The sequence below is a fragment of the Mauremys mutica genome, chromosome 19 (assembly GCF_020497125.1).
Source record: "Mauremys mutica isolate MM-2020 ecotype Southern chromosome 19, ASM2049712v1, whole genome shotgun sequence".
Taxonomy (NCBI): Eukaryota; Metazoa; Chordata; order Testudines; family Geoemydidae; genus Mauremys; species Mauremys mutica.
Genome location: NC_059090.1, coordinates 2514502 through 2535359, shown reverse-complemented (window position 1 = coordinate 2535359; position 20858 = coordinate 2514502). Strand labels below are relative to the sequence as shown.

The 20858-nt window shown below is 47.9% G+C and overlaps 1 protein-coding gene across 3 annotated transcripts in view; it reads left to right on the top strand.

Annotated features, from left to right (window-relative positions):
- MTMR4 (myotubularin related protein 4) overlaps positions 1–20858 on the top strand; it is a 107493-nt gene that overhangs the window by 54848 nt on the left and 31787 nt on the right. For all 3 annotated transcript variants that reach the window (XM_044993755.1, XM_044993757.1, XM_044993756.1), the window contains 5 exons: positions 2917–3006; positions 12363–12479; positions 13462–13544; positions 13871–14037; positions 19061–19157. In XM_044993755.1, the coding sequence (XP_044849690.1) occupies positions 2917–3006; positions 12363–12479; positions 13462–13544; positions 13871–14037; positions 19061–19157 (554 nt within the window). The remainder of the gene's footprint in view (positions 1–2916; positions 3007–12362; positions 12480–13461; positions 13545–13870; positions 14038–19060; positions 19158–20858) is intronic.

The window sequence follows — 20858 nt, the reverse complement described above, 5'->3', positions numbered from 1 at the left end:
TGCATTGGGAAAACAATGCCTTCCTGATCCCTACAGGCAACTGGCTGGCTGAAACCTTGAAGCATGACACTGGATTGGTCATTATCTTAATGCAGAGCTGCAGTGCTATGAGTATATTGAGGGCAATGCAGGCAATCCTATTCGCCCCAAGGCCCAGGAAGGAAGGGGATGAGCAGGGGGACCCACAGATCCATACATTGCAAGGCCAGAAGGGGCCACCACAACTGCTCAACCCAACCCCTATGCAAACAGGCTGCAGAACTTCTTGAAGCTGGATTAAAGCATCTCCTGTAAGTGATGGGAAGAAGGTGGCTCTGAGAACTGGTTTCATACCTATACTGAGCTAGCTCCTTAGTAGAGCCCCTTGTGCGGTGGGCTGCACTTCCCTGTTGTGTTACCCAGATGCTAGTGGAGCTCCTTGCTGCCTTTATGGCTAGCAGTTCTGGGACTTAGTGAATGCCAAGGTGGAGGTCTGACAACCCTATGGCCACAGATTATCTAGACATAAACTAGAACAGGTATTGCTAGAAGTACTATTCACTCCATGCCAGGTGGGTGTGTCTGTAGGCTGCCCTCGGGAGAACCCCAAGGCCTGTGTGTGAGCTGATAGCACACTGCTCTGGCACCGGGCAGAGCAGTAGGGCAGGGGAGTGTGTGCTTTGTGCGTATAAGAGGGTGACCAGAGAGCAAGTGTGAAAAATCTGGTGGGGGATAATAGGCACCTATATGAGACAAGGCCCTGAGTATCGGGACTGTCCCTATAAAATCAGGACATCTGGTCACCCTAGCACACATGAATGTGTGAGGTGCTAGCTGGTGCACTGTGCCCCGTGGGCGGAGGTGTGTGAAGTGTTAGCCCGATGTTCTGTGCATTGTGGAGTGTGTGGGAGGGCACACTCTGGTTGCGGGGAATGAGAGAAGTATTAGGCCCATGGTGTGTGTTTGTGTGAGGCGCTGGGCCTGCACTCTGTGCTCCATGAGATACTCCTGGGGGAATTCTGTGCCAAAACATTAAAAATCTGCACATTTTATTTGTCAAAGTAACGCTACATAATCACACCAGTTTCAATTATTTTGATAATTTATTTCAAAATACCTGTCAGCAAGTATGTCTGTAACAATGCGCGCGCGCACACACACACACACACACACACATATATATATTCCCCCAGGAGTAGAGAGTTAAAGAAACCCCTATGACAGCTCAGTTCCTGTTTCTCTGACCCTGTTTCTCTCTACCCCCACCCCCCCTCCGAGCTCAGCTGCGGGGCCAGACACCCACAGCCCCTCCCCCCCCAGAGTCCAGCTGCTGGTCCCCCCCCCGCCAGATACCCACACTCTCCCCAGAGTCCAGCTGCAGCCCCCCATCCCCAGCCCAGACACCCGCTGCCTTACCTCCCAGAGCCCAGGGATCCAGTGGGAGAAGCTGCCTGATGCTCGGTCCCAAGCTTGTGTGGCGTTTCCCACGCACCGCCATCTCCTTCCCGGGAACGGCAGCTGCCAGGAGCCCTGGAGCGCTCTCCCACTCCCCCTGGCAGTGTCTTCTATGTGTGAGCTGGGCGTTGCCAGGTCCCGTGGCCCCCTAGTGGTGGCCAGCAGCACTGCAGCCCATTTCAGTGGGAGAAAGGAAATTCTGTGCCAAAAACATCAATTTCTGCAAAATTCTGCATTGCGCAGTAGCACAGAATTCCCCCAGGAGTAACGAGGATGAGTCCATGTGCACTTTGCCTTCTGAGTTTTATATTCAACACTAGAGAATGCTGACATCTTCATTTTAAAAATCTGGTATGAAATTAGTGTGTGATGTGTATATTTAAACCCCTATAACTTGGCCAAATAACTAGGCTACCATGTATCAGAGGGGTAGCCGTGTTAGTCTGGTTGCATCCGAAGAAGTGGGTATTCACCCACGAAAGCTCATGCTGCAAAACGTCTGTTAGTCTATAAGGTGCCACAGGATTCTTTGCTGCTTCTAGGCTACCATGGTCTGTCACGGAGACCAGCCTTGTGCCAGATTTCAAGTTTCTTCCCAAACGGCTCAGGCACAATACAAAGGTATTTTATTTTAAAGTCACAAGCTTTTGTTTTTTTGATAATTGTGAAGTGTGTATGTTTTCTCCAAACCTGCACCTCACTCATGACCAATGAATAAAACCAGTTTGAGAGACTTTAGAAGAAAATTAGTTTAAAAGAGATCTTTCAATGAAAGTTAGACGTCTAAACTGCATTTCTCCCAAAGTCTTACCTTGTCCAGTTAATATCCACTTTAAAAAAATCTTTGCCTAAGAAAGGAAACAAGTCTTTAAATGAGAGAGAAAAAAAATTGCAATTTTGCACAATTTAGAAGTGGGTGAAAATTAGGGTTAGATTTCCATACTTGCTAGTGATTTTGGGTTCCCAGTTTGAGGTATCCTAACAGGGCCTCTGCAAATCAGATCTCTTTACAGAGTCTCAAGTGGGCACCAAAAATGGAGGTCCCCAAAATCTCTAGTCACTTCTGAAAATCTTGTTCTAGGCTCATTATGGAAATTCTCACGGTCTTATCCTCGGTATTTGTTTCATGGGACTTCATGTTTGTAAGCACCCCAGGACCACTCACGGAGGTTAAATGTTCAGAGACTTTAATGGAGCTTCCAAAGTATCAGTCTTTTGTCATCTAATTCTGTAGGTTTCCACTCGCCCTAATAAAAATGATCTAGTGCTGTATTCTCATTGAGCAGTAATGTCTATAACAAAGTGGGAATTAGTCCATGATGTCTGAGAGATACTTTAGGTTAAAAAAGTTACTTTTCAAAAGTGGAAAAAAACCCAACAACCTGTTTTTCCAAATCCATAACCCTGGAGCACCTTGTCCAATTCACCTCAAACTGCTCCCAGACGTTTCTTGCCTGAGTGTGTGTTCTGTTTGGAATGCAGGGTGAAGAAGGCCCTCCCAGTTTGGAGTACATCCAGGCCAAGGACTTGTTCCCCCCGAAAGAGCTGGTTAAGGAGGAAGAGTCTTTACAGGTAAGGATGTAAGAACCCAGGAAACCATCCACAGAAGAACACTGTGTAAATCCCAGGCCACAGGCTCATGAATGGTAGAGGTTAGCTTCAGAGAACAGGCTTCTTCCCTGAGCTTGCAGGCTGCTGACTCGTGGCTGCTGTGTGCTCATCCCGACCCTCATCTTCCTCCACACCAAGATGTTCTGATTTACACTGCGCTGCCGTAGCCACAAGGGAATGGGAACGTAACTGAGGAATGACGTAGTGCAGAGTTGTCCTGGGCATGCTCCCTTCTCCTGCTGTGCTGTCAGCGAGAGGGGAGTGAGTGTTGCAACAGCATCTATGCTGACTCTCTGCTGATGGAAGACCCTCTTGGGCAACTTAGGCTGGTTGTAGGGCCAGACTGTCTCATAGTGTGACACTAAGCATCCAGCAACAGATCTGGTCCAGTGTGTGATGTTGTGGCTTTGTCATACTGTGGAGGCGCAGACCAGAGTGGCTGTGTGATGGGTTGGGTCACAGATATCCCCGTGGGACTGCCACCTGATGTGCTGAGTCTACCTCTGAGCCCATTTTCCCTGGCAGCCTGAGACTCCAGAACCCTGCCTTGTTGAGCCAGACACGCCAGTCTGCTGCAAACACAGACCCAGGATCTGAACCACGTCCCTCAAAAGCTGCAGACTTAACAGAAAACTGCTTAGAAAGTGCTCTTGTCTCTAGCACCCAGATACCCAGTTTCCAATGGCATCCAAACCCCCCCAAAATCCGTTTTACTCTGTATAAAGCTTATACAGGGTAGACTCATAAATTGTTCACCCTCTATAACACTGATAGAGAGGTATGCACAGCTTTTTGCTCCCCCAGGTATTAATCACTTTGGGTTCAGTAATAAGCAAAAAATGATTTTATTAAATATAAAAAGTAGGATTTAAGTGGTTCCAAGTAATAACAGAAGGAACAGAGTAAATCACCAAGCAAAATAAAATAAAACATGCAAGTCTAAGCCTAATACAGTAGGAAACTAAATGCAGGTAAATCTCACCCAATAAAGTTCTTTCACAGGCTAGACTCCTTTCTAGTCTGGGCACAATCCTTTCCCCGGTACAGCCCTTGTTCCAGCTCAGGTGGTAGCTCGGGGATGTCTCATGACTGCCCCCCCCTTTGTTCTGTTCCACCCCCTTTTATAGCTTTGGCACAAGGCGGGAATCTTTTGTCTCTCTGGGTCCCCACTCCTCCTAAATGGAAAAGCACCAGGTTTAAGATGGATTCCAGGACCAGGTGACGTGGTCATATGTCCTGTGAGACCCCCAAGCCTTCATTCCTCCCAGCCTGACTCTCAGGAAGGCCTGCAAGCAAACAAAGCCATCTACAGTCAATTGTCCTAGTTGATGGGAGCCATCAAGATTCTAAACCACCATTAATGGCCCACACTTTGCATAACTACAATTGGACCTCAGTGTTATATTTTATATTCCTAGTTTGATACAAGAGTGATACATTCATACAAATAGGATGACCACATTCAGTAGATTATAAGCTTTGTAATGATACCTCACAAGAGACCTTTTGTATGAAGCATATTCCAGTTACATTATATTCACACTTATTAGCATATTTTCATAAAATCATATGGAGTGCAACGTCACAGGCTGGAAGGAGAGACACCGCTGCAGAGGCTTTGGGATGACATATAGATATAGATGCTGCCATGGAGGCACCTATGCGAGCAAGGACAGTGTCATGGATTGATGCTCTAACCAAAGCTGCTCGATTCTCCTGATGCTTTCAGCGCAGTCCACTCCCTTACATGTCTGCTGTCGTCCTCCTGTACCGGGAGCCAGGCTCTGGCTACACACTCACACTTGCTGTTCTACTGTTCCCAAGTTCATTGGCCAGATGGCAGTGCCGTGTGGAACTACATTCATAGGCCCTAAGCTGAGGAATGAATAAGGGGTTGAAAGTTGAGGGTCATGGAAAACGGAAGATACTGGTTTGTGAGAGTAGGGTGACCAGATGTCCCAATATCGAGCAGTTTGTCCTGTGTCCTGACCGAAGTACGGTCGGGACGCCATTTGTCCTGATATTTTGTTTCAGGTGCCTTTTTTTTTTAATTTATTTTTTCTTTCCTTGTTGCTTAGGTGGCGGTGACCGGCAGGAGGAGTGCCTTTTCAATTGTTACACTCACCCGGCGGCACTTCGGCGGCGGGTCCCTCAGTCGCTGACGGTCTTCGGCGGCATTTTGGCGGCGGGTACTTCCTTCTTTGGTGGCAATGTTTATTACCCTCCGCTGAAATGCCGCCGAAGACCGTCAGCGACTGAAGGACCCTCCGCCGAACTGCCGCCGAAGACTCGGGCGAGTGAGTATAACAATTGAAAAGGTGCTCCCCCTGCGGCTGTCTCGATATTTTAGATTTCTCATCTGGTCACCCTGTGTGAGAGGGATGGCATGAGGTCAGATCGTGAGGAAGTTCACAGAAGAATATGGGTGGGACGACTGGTCTGTCATTTCACCATTCTGTGAGAGGCACGTCCTCTAAACCAAATCCTGAACACAACTGCACATAGCCGGATGCACTGCAACGATAGCTTTCTGCTGACGGACCTTACAGTTCAGCATCAAAGGAGTAATTCGCATGCACAAATTCGTACTATTCTCTTAAGTTAAAGTAAGATTCAAAGGGACACCATCAATTTGAGATCAAGTTGGCTTCAAACAATGAGTTAGAAATTGTGACAGTCAGTTTGTTCCAGGATTACCCCCTTTCAATTGTTATAACTTTACAAACCTATTGTTAAAAAGTTTCTTGCTGCTCATTTTCCATGTGAAAGAGCCACACGAACATGGGAAGCAGCAACTGACTAGACAGAAAGTGCTGCCAAAAGCAGATGGTAAACTGCAAAAAGAGAATAGTTTTCCCCAATCTGTGTCAGGTAAAATCATTGGTGTTGCATAAAGCTCTTAAGTACACAGATTTCAGGCAGAAGTGGTTTTTAAGGTGATGGTGCCCTTTAAGGTTATTAATATTTATAAATAACTAGGGCTGTCAGGCAATTAAAAAAATTAATCATGATTAATCGTGTGATTAAAAAAATAAATTGTGATTAATCACAGTGTTACCCAATAATAGAATACCATTTATTTAAATATTTTTGGATGTCTTCTACATTTTCAAATATATTGATTTCAATTATAACGCAGAATACAAAGTGTACAGTGCTGACTTTATATTTACAGTCGAACCCATTTATCTCGACCTCGGTTAACTTGCCAATCCTATTAAGTCGACGTTTTACAAGTGGAACCGCCAAACTCCCTCTTTGTCTTATGGGTTTCTCATCCGTTATGTCGATTCGCCGAACCCTAATATCTCGAGCCCGGCTCCCCGCGTCCCCGACCCACCGTGTCCCCAGCCACCCGCTCCCCGGCTCTCCAGCCGCGCGGTTCCCCAGCCGCCCGCTCCCCGCGTCCCCAGCCGCCCGGCTCCCCGCGTCCCCGACCCACCGTGTCCCCAGCCGCCCGGCCCCGCATACCCGGTCCCTGCCCGTCCCCGCCCGTCCCCGCATACCTGGTCCCCGCTTCGCCTGCCGCCCGCCCGCCCGGCTCCGCTTCGCCGGTCCCTGCTTCGCCGCCCGCCCGGCTCCGCTTCGCCGGTCCCCGCTTCGCCGCCCGCCCGTCCGCCCGGCTCCGCTTCGCCGCCCGCCCGTCCCCGCATACCCAGTCCCTGCCCGTCCCCGCCCGCCCGTCCCCGCATACCCGGTCCCCGCTTCGCCTGCCGCCCGCCCGCCTCCCCTTCGCCGGTCCCCGCTTCGCCTGCCGCCCGCCCGCCCGGCTCCGCTTCGCCGGTCCCCGCTTCGCCGTCCGCCCGGCTCCGCTTCGCCGGTCCCCGCTTCGCCGCCTGCCCCTCCGCCTGGCTCCGCTTCGCTGCCCGCCCGCCCCCCCATACCCGGTCCCTGCCCGTCCCCGCCCGCCCGGCCCCGCATACCCGGTCCCCGCTTCGCCTGCCGCCCGCCCGCCTCCGCTTCGCCGGTCCCCGCTTCGCTGTCCGCCCGGCTCCGCTTCGCCGCCCGCCCGTCCCCGCATACCCGGTCCCTGCCCGTCCCCGCCCGCCCGGCCCCGCATACCCGGTCCCTGCCCGTCCCCGCCCGTCCCCGCATACCTGGTCCCCGCTTCGCCTGCCGCCCGCCCGCCCGGCTCCGCTTCGCCGGTCCCCGCTTCGCCGTCCGCCCGGCGCCGCTTCGCCGCCTGCCCGCCCGGCCCCGCATACCCGGTCCCTGCCCGTCCCCGCCTGCCCGCCCGGCCCGCTTACCCGGTCCCGCTTCGCCTGCCGCCCGGCCCGCTTACCGGGTCCCGCTTCTTTGGCTGCCCGGCTCCGGGTCCCCGTCCACGGCCGCCCGGCCCCGCTTCCCCGTCCCGCTTCGCCGGATCCTGCCACGTGCAGGCACCGTGGTAAGGGGGCAGGGAGGGGGTGTTGGAGAGAGGGCAGGGGAGTTCAGGGGTGGGGGGGTGGATAGGGGTTTATCTCGATCATCGGTTATCTCGACGCTTTTTGGCAAACCCCTAGGCCGGCGACATAACAGGGTTCAACTGTATTTTTTATTATAAATATTTGCACTGTAAAAAACAAAAGAAATAGTATTTTTCAATTCACCTAACACAAGTACTGTCGTGCAATCTATCATAAAAGTTGAACTTACAAATGTAGAATTATGTACAAAAAATAACTGCATTCAAAAGTAAAACAATGTAAAACGTCAGAGCCTACAAGCCCACTCAGTCCTATTTCTTGTTCAGCCAGTTGCTCAGACAAACAAGTTTATTTACATTTGCAGGAGATAATACTGCCCACTTTTGTTCACAATATAACCTGAAAGTGAGAACAGGTGTTCTCATGGCACTGCTGTAGCATGCGTCCATGCTGATGACGGGTTCTGCTTGATAACAATCCAAAGCAGTGCGGACCGACGCATGTTCATTTTCATCATCTGAGTCGGCTGCAACCAGCAGAAGGTTGATTTTCTTTTTTGGTGGTTTGGGTTCTGTAGTTTCTGCATTCGAGTGTTGCTCTTTTAAGACTTCTGAAAGTCCACACTTTGTCCCTCTTAGATTTTGGAAGACACTTCAGATTCTTAAGCCTTGGGTTGAGTGCTGTAGCTATCTTTAGAAATCTCACATTGGTACTTTCTTTGCATTTTGTCAAATCTGCAGTGACCATCATCCAAGACTACTATAACATGAAATATATAGCAGAATGCAGGTAAAATAGAGCCAGAGACATACAGTTCTCTCCCAAGGAGTTCAGTCACTTATTTAATTGATGCATTATTTTTTTAATGGGTGTCATTAGCATGGAAGCATGTCCTCTGGAATGGTGTCCAAAGCATGAAGGGGCATATGAATGTTTAGCATATCTGGCACGTAAATACCTTGTAATGCTGGCTACAAAAGTCCCATGCGAACGCCTGTTCTCACTTTCTGGTGATGTTGTAAATAAGAAGTGGTCAGCATTATCTTCCGTAAATGTAAACAAACTTGTTTGTCTTAGTGATTGGCTGAACAAGAAGTAGGACTGAGTGGACTTGTAGGCTCTAAAGTTTTGCTTTGTTTTGTTTTTGAGTGCAGTTATGTAACAAAATAAAATCTGTATTTATAAGTTGCACTTTCACGATAAAGAAATTGCACTACAGTACTTATACGAGGTAAATTGAAAAATACTGTTTTTGTTTATCATTTTTACAATGCAAATATTTGTAATAAAAATATCAAGTGAGCACTGTACACTTTGTATTTTTGTTGTAATTGAAATCAATATATTTGAAAATGTAGAAAAATATCCAAAAATATTTAATACATTTCAATTGGTATTCTCATAGACTCATAGACTTTAAGGTCAGAAGGGACCGTTATGATCATCTAGTCTGACCTCCTGCACAATGCAGGCCACAGAATCTCACCCATCCACTTCTATAATAAACCCCTAATCTATGTCTGAGTTATTGAAGTCCTCAAATTGTGGTTTGAAGATCTCAAGCTGCAGAGAATCCTCCAGCAAGTGACCCAGGCCCCATGCTGCAGAGGAAGGCGAAAAACCTCCAGGGCCTCTGCCAATCTGCCCTGGAGGAAAATTCCTTCCCGACCCCAAATATGGTGATCAGCTAAACCCTGAGCATGTGGGCAAGACTCACCAGCCAGCACCCAGGAAAGAATTATCTGTAGTAACTCAGATCCCACCCCATCTAACATCCATCACAGACCACTGGGCATACTTACCTGCTGATAATCAAAGATAAATTGCTAAATTAATTGCCAAAATTAGGCTATCCCATCATACCATCCCCTCCATAAACTTATCAAGCTTAGTCTTAAAGCCAGATATGTCTTTTGCCCCCACTACTCCCCTTGGAAGGCTGTTCCAGAACTTCACTCCTCTAATGGTTAGAAACCTTTGTCTAATTTCAAGTCTAAACTTCCTAGTGTCCAGTTTATATCCATTTGTTCTTGTGTCCACATTGGTACTAAGCGTAAATAATTCCTCTCCCTCCCTGATATTAATCCCTCTGATATATTTATAAAGAGCAATCATATCCCCTCTCAACCTTCTTTTGGTTAGGCTAAACAAGCCAAGCTCTTTGAGTCTCCTTTCATAAGACAGGTTTTCCATTCCTCAGATCATCCTAGTAGCCCGTCTCTGAACCTGTCCCAGTTTGAATTCATCCTTCTTAAACATGGGAGACCAGAACTGCATGCAGTATTCCAGATGAGGTCTCACCAGTGCCTTATATAATGGTACTAACACCTCCTTATCTTTGCTGGAAATACCTCGCCTGATGCATCCTAAAACTGCATTAGCCTTTTTAATGGCCATATCACATTGGCGGCTCATAGTCATCCTGTAATCAACCAGTACTCCGAGGTCCTTCTCCTCCTCTGTTACTTCCAACTGATGTGTCCCCAATTTATAACTAAAATTCTTGTTATTAATCCCTAAATGCATGACCTTGCACTTTTCACTATTAAATTTCATCCTATTACTATTACTCCAGTTTACAAGGTCATCCAGATCTTCCTGTATGATATCCCGGTCCTTCTCTGTGTTAGCAATACCTCCTAGCTTTGTGTCATCCGCAAACTTTATTAGCACATTCCCACTTTTTGTGCCAAGGTCAGTAATAAAAAGGTTAAATAAGATTGGTCCCAAAACTGATCCCTGAGGAACTCCACTAGTAACCTCCTTCCAGCCTGACGGTTCACCTTTTCAGTACGACCCGTTGTAGTCTCCCCTTTAACCAGTTCCTTATCCACCTTTCAATTTTCATATTTATCCCCATCTTTTCCAATTTAACTAATAATTCCCCATGTGGAACCGTGTCAAATACCTTACTGAAATTGAGGTAAATTAGATCCACTGCGTTTCCTTTGTCTAAAAAAATCTGTTACCTTCTCAAAGAAGGAGATCAGGTTGGTTTGGCACGATCTACCTTTTGTAAAACCATGTTGTATTTTGTCCCAATTACCATTGACCTAAATGTCCTTAACTACTTTCTGCTTCAAAATTTTTTCCAAGACCTTACATACTACAGATGTCAACCTAACAGGCCTATAGTTACTCGGATCACTTTTTTCCCTTTCTTAAAAATAGGAACTATGTTAGCAATTCTCCAGTCGTACGGTACAACCCCTGAGTTTACTGATTCATTAAAAATTCTTGCTAATGGGCTTGCAATTTCATGTGCCAGTTCCTTTAATATTCTTGGATGAAGATTATCTGGGCCCTCCGATTTTGTCCCATTAAGCTGTTCGAGTTTGGCTTCTACCTCAGATGTGGTAATATCTACCTCCATATCCTCATTCCCATTTGCCATCCTTCCATTATCCCTAAGCTCCTCAGTAGCCTTATTAAAGACTGAGGCAAAGTATTTATTTAGAGTATTTATTTATTATCTATTGTTTAACAATATGATTAATCAGGATTAATTTTTTAATTGCAATTAATTTTTTTGAGTTAATCATGTGAGTTAACTGCGATTAAAAATAACTTGAGAGGGGAGAAATCCTTAATGACTTAAAAAAATTTGGAGAGCCAGGAAATTCAGTGTTTAGGCGGCACTCATGTAGGCCACAAAAGTATATGAAATTAAACAGCACAGAATATCCATTTTAAAACACGGGAATTGGAGCTGGTTAAAGTATTTGTAAGGAATAATTTAATCAAATCCTTGTGTGGACACATTACAGCCTGTGATGTGAACACTATGGCTACTTAATATTTTTGTGAGATTTGCTCACCTAAATCACATGTTATGGCCTCTGTTCCATGATGGGATGTCCTAGCCTTAACAAAGCTTTGGGCTTTGAATCGCTAAGGAGGGAGGGAGAAGAGAGAGCACGGCCGTGGCCAATTTTAGGTTATTCTGGATCTTTCCCTCCCCTCTTTTGCACAAGATGAACATTATATCTGGCTGCGTACATGGCCTCCAGGTTTTAAAATAGCTGGGTCACTTCCTGACTGAGGAAGAGAGAGAGAGAGAGTCCTAGTTTATGGCCTGTCCATTAGTCTTGCACTTTCATTTCTATCGGTGGCTACAGAAGTGATTGTGTGGTTCGTGTACAGTCCTGTCTGCAGAGATTGTGGCCAGATTCCGTGTCTGGCTCCTCCAGTTGCTTGGGCTGTGGCCAGCGGGTCTAATGCTGCAGCTAATTGTTTCAGTTACATATACACGACACTGCAGGACCATTACGTGGCTCGATGCTGTCTGGGGAGGTGATTCAATTTGGGCTACACAGACACCTTGCTCCCTGTTCTGGGACACATGCAAAGTGCCTCCAAACAAGTGATTTCTTCCCTTCCATCTGCTGCTTATGCTGGTGTTGTGTTTACTGTGAGAAAGCCAGTGACTTTAAATCCCTCTCCTTGCCACCCACTGACCTTTCTGCCAGTCTGCACAGGGCAGGAGCACCAGTGCTGGTGGTACAAATAGCTCCCCCTGAAGCTCTATGAACACAAACCAGATGTTCCTGGAAAGATGAATTTAAGGGCCCAAGCATTGCTGAGTCACATTGCAGGTCAGTCTAGCAAACCTGCCTGTGAACACACCTCCATCCTCTCCCAGTTCTGGAGCGATGGTGTTCAGCACCACGTTCCACTGCGGGCCCCACGTTTCACACTGAAGAGCTTTCGGAGGTGAATTCATGGGGGGCGGGTCCCTGTGCCCTGCTGCCTGCACTCAGGTCCCACTGAGATCACTGTGTCCTACTGATTTTATGTGTAAATAGCATGGAGAAGGCACTAGCAGAGCTGGCTCTTCTCACTCCCCATTGCACAAGGAGTTCTGGGTGTGTGTGTCTGACAGCTGCTCTGATTGTCTCTCCTCCCTTGCAGGTCCCATTCACTGTGCTGCAGGGTGAGGGTGTGGAGTATTTGGGCCATGCTAATGATGCTGTGATCGCCATCTCCAACTACCGGCTTCATATCAAATTGAAAGACTCTGTGATCAATGTAAGTGCAGCTCTGTCTGTCACTGGTTTGTTACTCACAACCGAGGCCTCTGGCATTCTTAGGCTGCTGCAGTATTCTGTGGCTGCAGAAACCACTTTCAGGTCTCATCATCCTCCATGAAATTAGGGCTTGGAGTCATTCCAGTAGGTGGCCACATGCCCTGTGACGCAGAAGCTGCATCTCTAAAGAGGCAAGCAGCCTGACATACTCCAGTGCCATTAGCAAGTCACAGAAATGCTTTCCCTCCCCTTCATGGGATGAAGACCTTTGTGTTGGCGTGTGTGTGATGGTCAGATTTCTCTCTTGACATTCTCCTTTCTTGCAGGCTCTAATCCCCCCAACAGTTGGGTTTAAGACCAGTGAAAAATGTTCTTGCAGACCAGGCTAGACATAAAATCATAGAATATCAGGGTTGGAAGGGACCTCAGGAGGTATCTAGTCCAACCCCCTGCTCAAAGCAGGACCAATCCCCAAACAGATTTTTACCCTAGTTCCCTAAATGGCCTCCTCAAGGACTGAACTCACAACTTCGGGTTTAGCAGGCCAATGCTCAAACCACTGAGCTATTCCTCGTCTATTGAGGCCAGGGGTGTGGTGCCAGGACTTATGGCCCATGCTGCTGGAGTGTGAGGCCTCGTCCCACGGTGCCTTACTCTCAAGTTTCTTCAGTCCCCTGTTTTCCTGCTGCCCTTGTCTCTTCTGCATCTGTGATCCTCTTTTGCTCACTAGGCCGTATCCAGTGGTTCCAGGCACCCCTGTTGTTCTGCCCTTCCTAATCTGTTCCTCCCTGACAATGAGAGAGGAGGACAGGGTGAGGATTGAGGGGGAGACTCTAAATTGTGGATCATGAAGCTATGTAAATGTGGGATTCTCTTTGCTGAGCCTCGACTGGGGTGCATAATGAGAGAGTGTCAGGCTGGGGTCCCTGCTGGTGTGGGACATCCCATGCTGTCAAGTGACTCTCTGCGTTTTTCTGTTTCAGGTGCCTTTGAGGATGATGGAAAGTGTGGAGAGTCGGGACATGTTCCAACTTCACATCATCTGCAAGGACTCCAAAGTGGTCAGGTAGCTGCATAGTTCCCTGCTATTGCCACAGTGTAAGGTTTCTCCAGCCACGGGTGTGGCCAGCAGCCTTGGGGAATCCCTGCCCTAGTCTGTGCTGCCGAGTCAAGCCCTGCTATCTTGGAGGGTGCTCTCAGGTGTGGGTGTGTGTGGCTGGGTGTGTCCGTCCGTCCGTCTCAGCCTTCTGCTGGGAAGCTCAGAGCCTCTTGGTCCTCCCAAGGAGGTTGGATCTCCTTCTCCTCTCCTCCTCTCCCCTGGTTGAACTGCAGGCTGTGGCATGCCCTGTCAGTCCATCCTGACTGGCCCTACTGAGTCTGTGTGTCCTGCAGGTGCCATTTCTCCACCTTTAAGCAGTGCCAGGAATGGCTGAAGAGGCTGAGCCGAGCCATTGCCCGCCCTGCAAAGCCTGAAGACCTGTTTGCATTCGCCTACCATGCTTGGTGCTTGGGGGTCTGTGCTGATGAGGAGGATCAGCACGCACATCTGTGCCACCCAGGTGAGCTCCCAACCAGCCCCTTCCTCAGTGCAGCCCTCATGGTGTGTCCAGGCGGAGGGAACCCACACACCCATATTATGCTGTGTTTTTGTGTTCTGCTGCAGCCACCTCCCAAATCTCTCTGGAGGGTCCTGTTAAGCTCTTTGCTACACAAAGAGTAGCTATAGCCAGGTGTGCTTTGTCCGTCTTCCTCTGGCTAGGAGGTGGCATTGTCTTCTGGTGGATTGCTGTGTCCAGACCTAACCTGGAGATCCAGGTGCTGCACCTGGCCATCCACTGAAAGCTTTAGCTGGTGCAGAGCGGGCTCACTGCTTGCCTAGCAGCATGTCACTCAGGAAACATCAAGGGCACACACTTCAGGTTCCCGAGTCCCAGCCATCACCTCTTTTAGGCTGAGACCCCTGTCTCATTACTTACTGACTGGGGGATTTTTAAGGCTGCACAGTCCCCCTCCCTCCCTCCCTCCCCAGTGAACCAGACTGTCTCTGTGCTTTGCTTTCTCTCCTAGGGCTGTGACCTGTGTATTGCCCACAGTTATAAGTTACCACCCAGCTCTTTATAAGCAAGCACATTTATTCTTAAGGCAAAAGCATTGCAGAGAAAACATTTAAGCCACAGAAGAACCTATACACATGCTAAAAATCTCACCAGAGGTCACCCCAACTTCAACCTTGGGTTCTGACGGAGGATGAGTAGATCTTGTCTCTGGACTGTTAAATGTTCATGGCTTTCTTGAAAGTGTATGTCATTCATAATTCTTGCATCCGAAGAAGTGGGTATTCACCCATGAAAGCTCATGCTGCAAAACGTCTGTTAGTCTATAAGGTGCCACAGGATTCTTTGCTGCTTCTGTTCATAATTCTGTTTGCATCTCTTCTCCCAAAAGTGCTCAGGCCATTGAGCAACAAGTACAGCACGGTGACTAAACCTAAATTCCTATCCTCTCACAGACAGACACATGCAGGGGGGATAAAGCCCTCTTTCTGGCTTGTGCCTCCTTCTGTTCCAGGAGTTTAGGTTGTTGGAGGCACCTGAGCTGACAGTCCCAGATCTAGGCTGAGGATAGGATATTCTCAGTGCCAGGCCCTCGATTGTAGAATATGCCTCCCCAATTGATCTGGCCTCAGGGGGCTAATTAGAGGAGTTTGGGGCCTGGAGGAATTACAGTATTAATTTAGATGGAATAAATGGGCCCAAAGAGTGAAAGGTTTTACCATGACCCTAAGGGTATGTCTACACTAAGAAATTAGGTTGATTTAATAGAAGTCGATTTTTTAGAAATCAATTTGATACAGTCGATTGTGTGTGTCCCAACTAAGCGCGTTAAGTCACCGGTGTGTGTCCACAGTACAAAGGCTAGTGTCAATTTTCACCGTTGCACTGTGGGTAGCTATCCCACAGTTCCTGCAGTCTCCGCTGCCGATTGGAATTCTGGGTTGAGCTCCCAATGCCTGATGGGGCAAAAACAGTGTCGCAGGTGGTTCTGGATACATGTCGTCAGGCCCCCCTTCCTCCCTCCATGAAAGCAACGGCAAAAAATCTTTTCTTGCCTTTTTTCCTCGGTTACCCGTGCAGACGACATAGCATGGCAAGCATGGAGCCCGCTCAGCTCACTGTCACCGTATGTCTCCTGAGTGTTGCTGGCAGACGCGGTACTGCAGTGCTACACAGCAGCATCCCCTTGCCTTGTGGACGGCAGGCGGTACAATACAGCTGCCAGCCGTCATCGTCGTCCCGTGGGTGCTCCTGACCGGTTAGGTTAGTCAGCGGTGCCTGGGCAGACATGGGTGTTCCTGGCCGGCTCCTGGAAAAAAATGGGAATGACTCCAGGTCATTCTCTTCTTTAAGTTTCATCTAATGGAGATTCAGTCCTGCCTGGAATATCATGCCAGCTGGAGGCTTCTGCCTCAGACTGCTCTCCCAGTTGGCAGCACCACACAGTTGCACCTACCCCAGCCTACTCCTTGCTCCCATGGCTCATGAAGCCTGGACAGTAGTAAGGAGCAGTTCAACTATAGGCTGAGCAAGTGCAGAATGGTGGTAGAATGTGTCTTTGGACGTTTAAAAGCGCGCTGGCGCAGTTTACTGACTCAGTTAGACCTCAGTGAAACCAATATTCCCATCGTTATTACTGCTTGCTGTGTGCTCCGCAATATCTGTGAGAGTAAGGGGGAGACGTTTATGGCGGGGTGGGAGGTTGAGGCAAATCGCCTGGCCACTGATTATGTGCAGCCAGACACCAGAGCAGTTAGAAGAGCACAGCAGGGTGCGCTGTGCATCAGAGAAGCTTTGAAAACTAGTTTTGTGACTGGCCAGGGTACGGTGTGAAAGTTCTGTTTGTTTCTCCTTGATGAAAACCTGCCCCCTTGGTTCACTCTACTTCCCTGTAAGCCAGCCGCCCTCCCCTCCCCCCTTTGATCTCCGCTTGCAGAGGCAATAGTCATTGTTGTTTCAAATTAATGCATTCTTTATTAATTCGTCACACATATGGGAGGATAACTGCCAAGGTAGCCTGGGAGGGGTGGGGGAGGAGGGAAGCACAGGGGTGGGGTAGTTGTAGGGGCACCCCCTAGAATGGCATGCAGCTCATCATAGAAGCGGCATGTCTGGGGCTCTGATGTGGAGCTGTCGTTTGCCTCTCTGGTTCTTTGGTAGGCTTCACGTGGCACTGCTGCAGGTCCCTGTTATAACCCCTGTCCTTCATGCCCTTGGAGATTTTTTCAAATATTCTGGCATTTCGTCTTTTGGAACGGAGTTCTGATAGCACAGATTTGTCTTCCCATACAGCGATCAGATCCAGTACCTACCGTTCGGTCCATGCTGGAGCTCTTTTGCGATTCTGGGACTCCATTGTCACATGTGCTAATGAGCACTGCATGGTCACCTGTGCTGATCAGCTCGCCACGCTGGCCAAACAGGAAATGAAATTCAAAAGTTCGCGGGGCTTTTCCTGTCTACCTGGCCAGTGTATCTGAGTTGAGAGTGCTGTCCAGAGCAGTCACAATGGAGCACCCTGGGATAGCTCCCGGAGGCCAATACTGTCGAATTGCGTCCACACTACCCCAAATTCGACCCAGGAGGGTCAATTTCAGCGCTAATCCCCTTGTCAGGGAGGAGTACAGAGATCGATTTTAAGAGCCCTTTAAGTCGACAAAAATGGCTTTGTTGTGTCATCGGATGCAGGGTTAAATCAATCTAATGCTGCTAAATTTGACCTGAACTCGTAGTGTAGACCAGGTCTATTACTTCCAACATTGAACAGTATTAAATAAGATTTGGGGTTTGCTATACAGAGACCTCAACGTGATTCGTACCATAGCAAACATGCTAGGAAATTCATGCTGAAGTTTAGAGATTTATTAGTTAGAATACACGAGAGAAAAAGAGGTCAAACAATTTGTATAGCACTTTAAAACAGCAGTTGAATTATATGATACCTATCAAAATCCCTTTAAAATTGATGTATCAGGTGCGCTCTTATTTTGTGGGACAACTTTTCTTGGTAGCAAGGGAAGAGTTTTGTTGCTCATCCTTCATATCTTAGAGCTGGTCGCTTTTCCTTCTTTTAACAGACAGACACAAAGGGGAGGAGAGAGTATACTAATGGTGGGGGAAATACGGCTTTTGTTAATGTTTTCGGAACTTCGAGTGTCAGGTCAGTCGGAGACAGATGCTGTGGGTTGTTTAATCAGCCACTACAGTAATTGCACTGAGCTCTGGCTTATCTTCCCATCTGAGGTGTGGCTGGTCCCTCTCCTTTAACAGTCTCGCTCAGCCAGGGCAAAGCTGGATGGTCTGTCTTGTCTCATTGTGCTGATCTTGCGTGGTACAATTGACCTCAGGATCAGATGAAAAGCCAAGAGAGGAGGAAAAATAGCTGGGCAGAAAGGAAGAGGAGACAGCATGATCTCACGTGTCTCCGGCTGCTGTCTTTGCTGATGTGGCACTGTTGACCGGGTGTCCCTGCTGATGTTCTGAGGTCTGAGCTGCATGATGATCATTAGACCTTTGGGGTCCATGGATGAAGGACAGAGTCCCACAAGTGGAGTGGAGTCCTGACCAGTATTCCTTCTCCTCCAGAAATCCCTCCATCAGGCCGCATGTCCTAGCCCCCAAAGTGGGCTGTTGGTTGGAATAATCCATCCTCTCATTATTGTGTTTGCCAGTTAGGCCTAACTTCTGATTTGCCAAGTTTGGTTCATTAGCATCCAGTCCCTCACTTTTTTGTTTACCAGGTTTTCATAGATTCCAAACTAGAAGGGATCATTGTGATCTAGTCTCACCTCCTGTATAATGCAGGCCAGAGAAATTCCCAATAATAATTCCCTAAGCACATCTTCTAGAAAAACATCCAATCTTGATTGAGAAATGGTCAGTGATGGAGAATCCATCATGACCCTTGGTAAACAACAGAACAAGGAGCAATGGTCTCAAGTTGCAGTGGGGGTGGTTTAGGTTGGATATTAGGAAAAACTTTTTCACTAGGCGGGTGGTGAAGCACTGGAATGGGTTACCTAGGGAGGCGGTGGAATCTCCTTCCTTAGAGGTTTTTAAGGTCAGGCTTGACAAAGCCCTGGCTGGGATGATTTAGTTGGGGTTGGTCCTGCTTTGAGCAGGGGGTTGGACTAGATGACCTCCTGAGGTCCCTCCCAACACTGATATTTTGTAATAAATTGTTCCAATGGTTAATTATCTCATCGCTAAAAATGTACACCTTATTTCCAGTCTGAATTTGTCTACTTTCAACTTCCAGCCATTGGATCATGTTATACCTCTGTCTGCTAGACTGAGGAGCTCATTATCAGATATTTGTTTCCCATGTGTAGGTATTTATAGACTATAATCAAGTCACCTCTTAACCTGAGCAGGTGAGTGTGACATTTGGAAAAGCACCCATCCCACAGTGTTCAGACACGATCTGGCCTCTTGCTCATCCAGTCCTGTAATGTTGCAGCTGCCAGGTTTAGGTTTCCCTTGGCTGTGTCCGGCTGCCAGTAACTGTGCTGTGCCTGTGCTGTTCCAGGAGACCACGTGAAATACCGGTTTGAGATGGAAGTTGTGAGGATGGACTTCGACTTGCAGAATGTCTGGAGAGTTTCTGACATCAACAGCAATTACAAGTGAGTAACATACCAGCCAGACCCCACCCCTCATCCCATATAACTCCCTGGCAGGGCAGTGTACCAGCCAGGCATCTCCCCACCCCTTTCCTCACCCTGGCTAATAACCCACAGCGTACCAGCCATATGTCACTCTTCATCCTGGGTTATGGAATTGGAGCAGCATTGCACCTAAGCTAACAGGGGTACATAAGAACATAAGAACAGCTGTACCGGGTCAGACCAAAGGTCCATCTAGCCCAATATCTTATCTACCAACAGTGGCCAATGCCAGGTGCCCCAGAGGGAGTGAACCTAACAGGCAATGATCAAGTGATCTCTCTCCTGCCATCCATCTCCACCTCTGACAAACAGAGGCTAGGGACACCATTCCTTACCCATCCTGGCTAATAGCCATTTATGGACTTAACCACCATGAGTGGTGAGACCTCATCTGGAATACTGTGTGCAATTCTGGTCTCCCATGTTTAAGAAGGATGAATTCAAACTGGAACAGGTATAGAGAAGGGCTACTAGGATGATCCGAGAAATGGAACACCTATCTTATGAAAGGAGACTCAAAGAACTTGGCTTGTTTAGCCTAACCAAAAGAAGGTTGAGAGGGGATATGATTGCTCTTTATAAATATATCAGAGGGATAAATATTAGGGAGGGAGAGGAATTATTTAAGCTTAGTACCAATGTGGACACAAGAACAAATGGGTATAAACTGGACACTAGGAAGTTTAGACTTGAGATTAGACAAAGGTTTCTAACCATCAGAGGAGTGAAGTTCTGGAACAGCCTTCCAAGGGGAGTAGTGGGGGCAAAAGACATATCTGGCTTTAAGACTAAGCTTGCTAAGTTTATGGGAGGGGATGCTAAGATGGGATAGCCTAATTTTGGCAATTAATTTGGCAATTTATCTTTGATTATCAGCAGGTAAGTGTGCCCAGTGGTCTGTGATGGGATGTTAGATGGGGTGGGATCTGAGTTACTACAGAGAATTCTTTCCTGGGTGTCTGGCTGGTGAGTCTTGCCCACATGCTCAGGGTTTAGCTGATCACCATATTTGGGGTCGGGAAGGAATTTTCCTCCAGGGCAGATTGGCAGAGGCCCTGGAGGTTTTTCGCCTTCCTCTGCAGCGTGGGGCACGGGTCACTTGCTGGAGGATTCTCTGCAGCTTGAGATCTTCAAACCACAATTTGAGGACTTCAATAACTCAGTCATAGGTTAGGGGTTTGTTACAGGAGTGGGTGGGTGAGATTTTGCGGCCTGCATTGTGTAGGAGGTCAGACTAGATGATCATAATGGTCCCTTCTGACCTTAAAGTCTATGAGTCTATGAATTTATCCAGTTCCCTTTTAAACGCTGTTATAGTCCTAGCCTTTACAACCTCCTCAGGTAAGGAGTTCCACAAGTTGACTGTGCGCTGCGTGAAGAACTTCCTTTTATTTGTTTTAAACCTGCTGCCTGTTAATTTCATTTGGTGACCCCTAGTTCTTATATTATGGGAATAAATAAATAACTTTTCCTTATCCACTTTCTCCACATCACTCATGATTTTATATACCTCTATCATACCCCCCCTTAGTCTCCTCTTTTCCAAGCTCAAGAGTGTAACAGGTTTCAGAGTGGTAGCTGTGTTAGTCTGTATCAGCAAAAAGAACGAGGAGTCCTTGTTAGTCTCTAAGGTGTTAGTACTCCTCGTTTTTTTAGGGG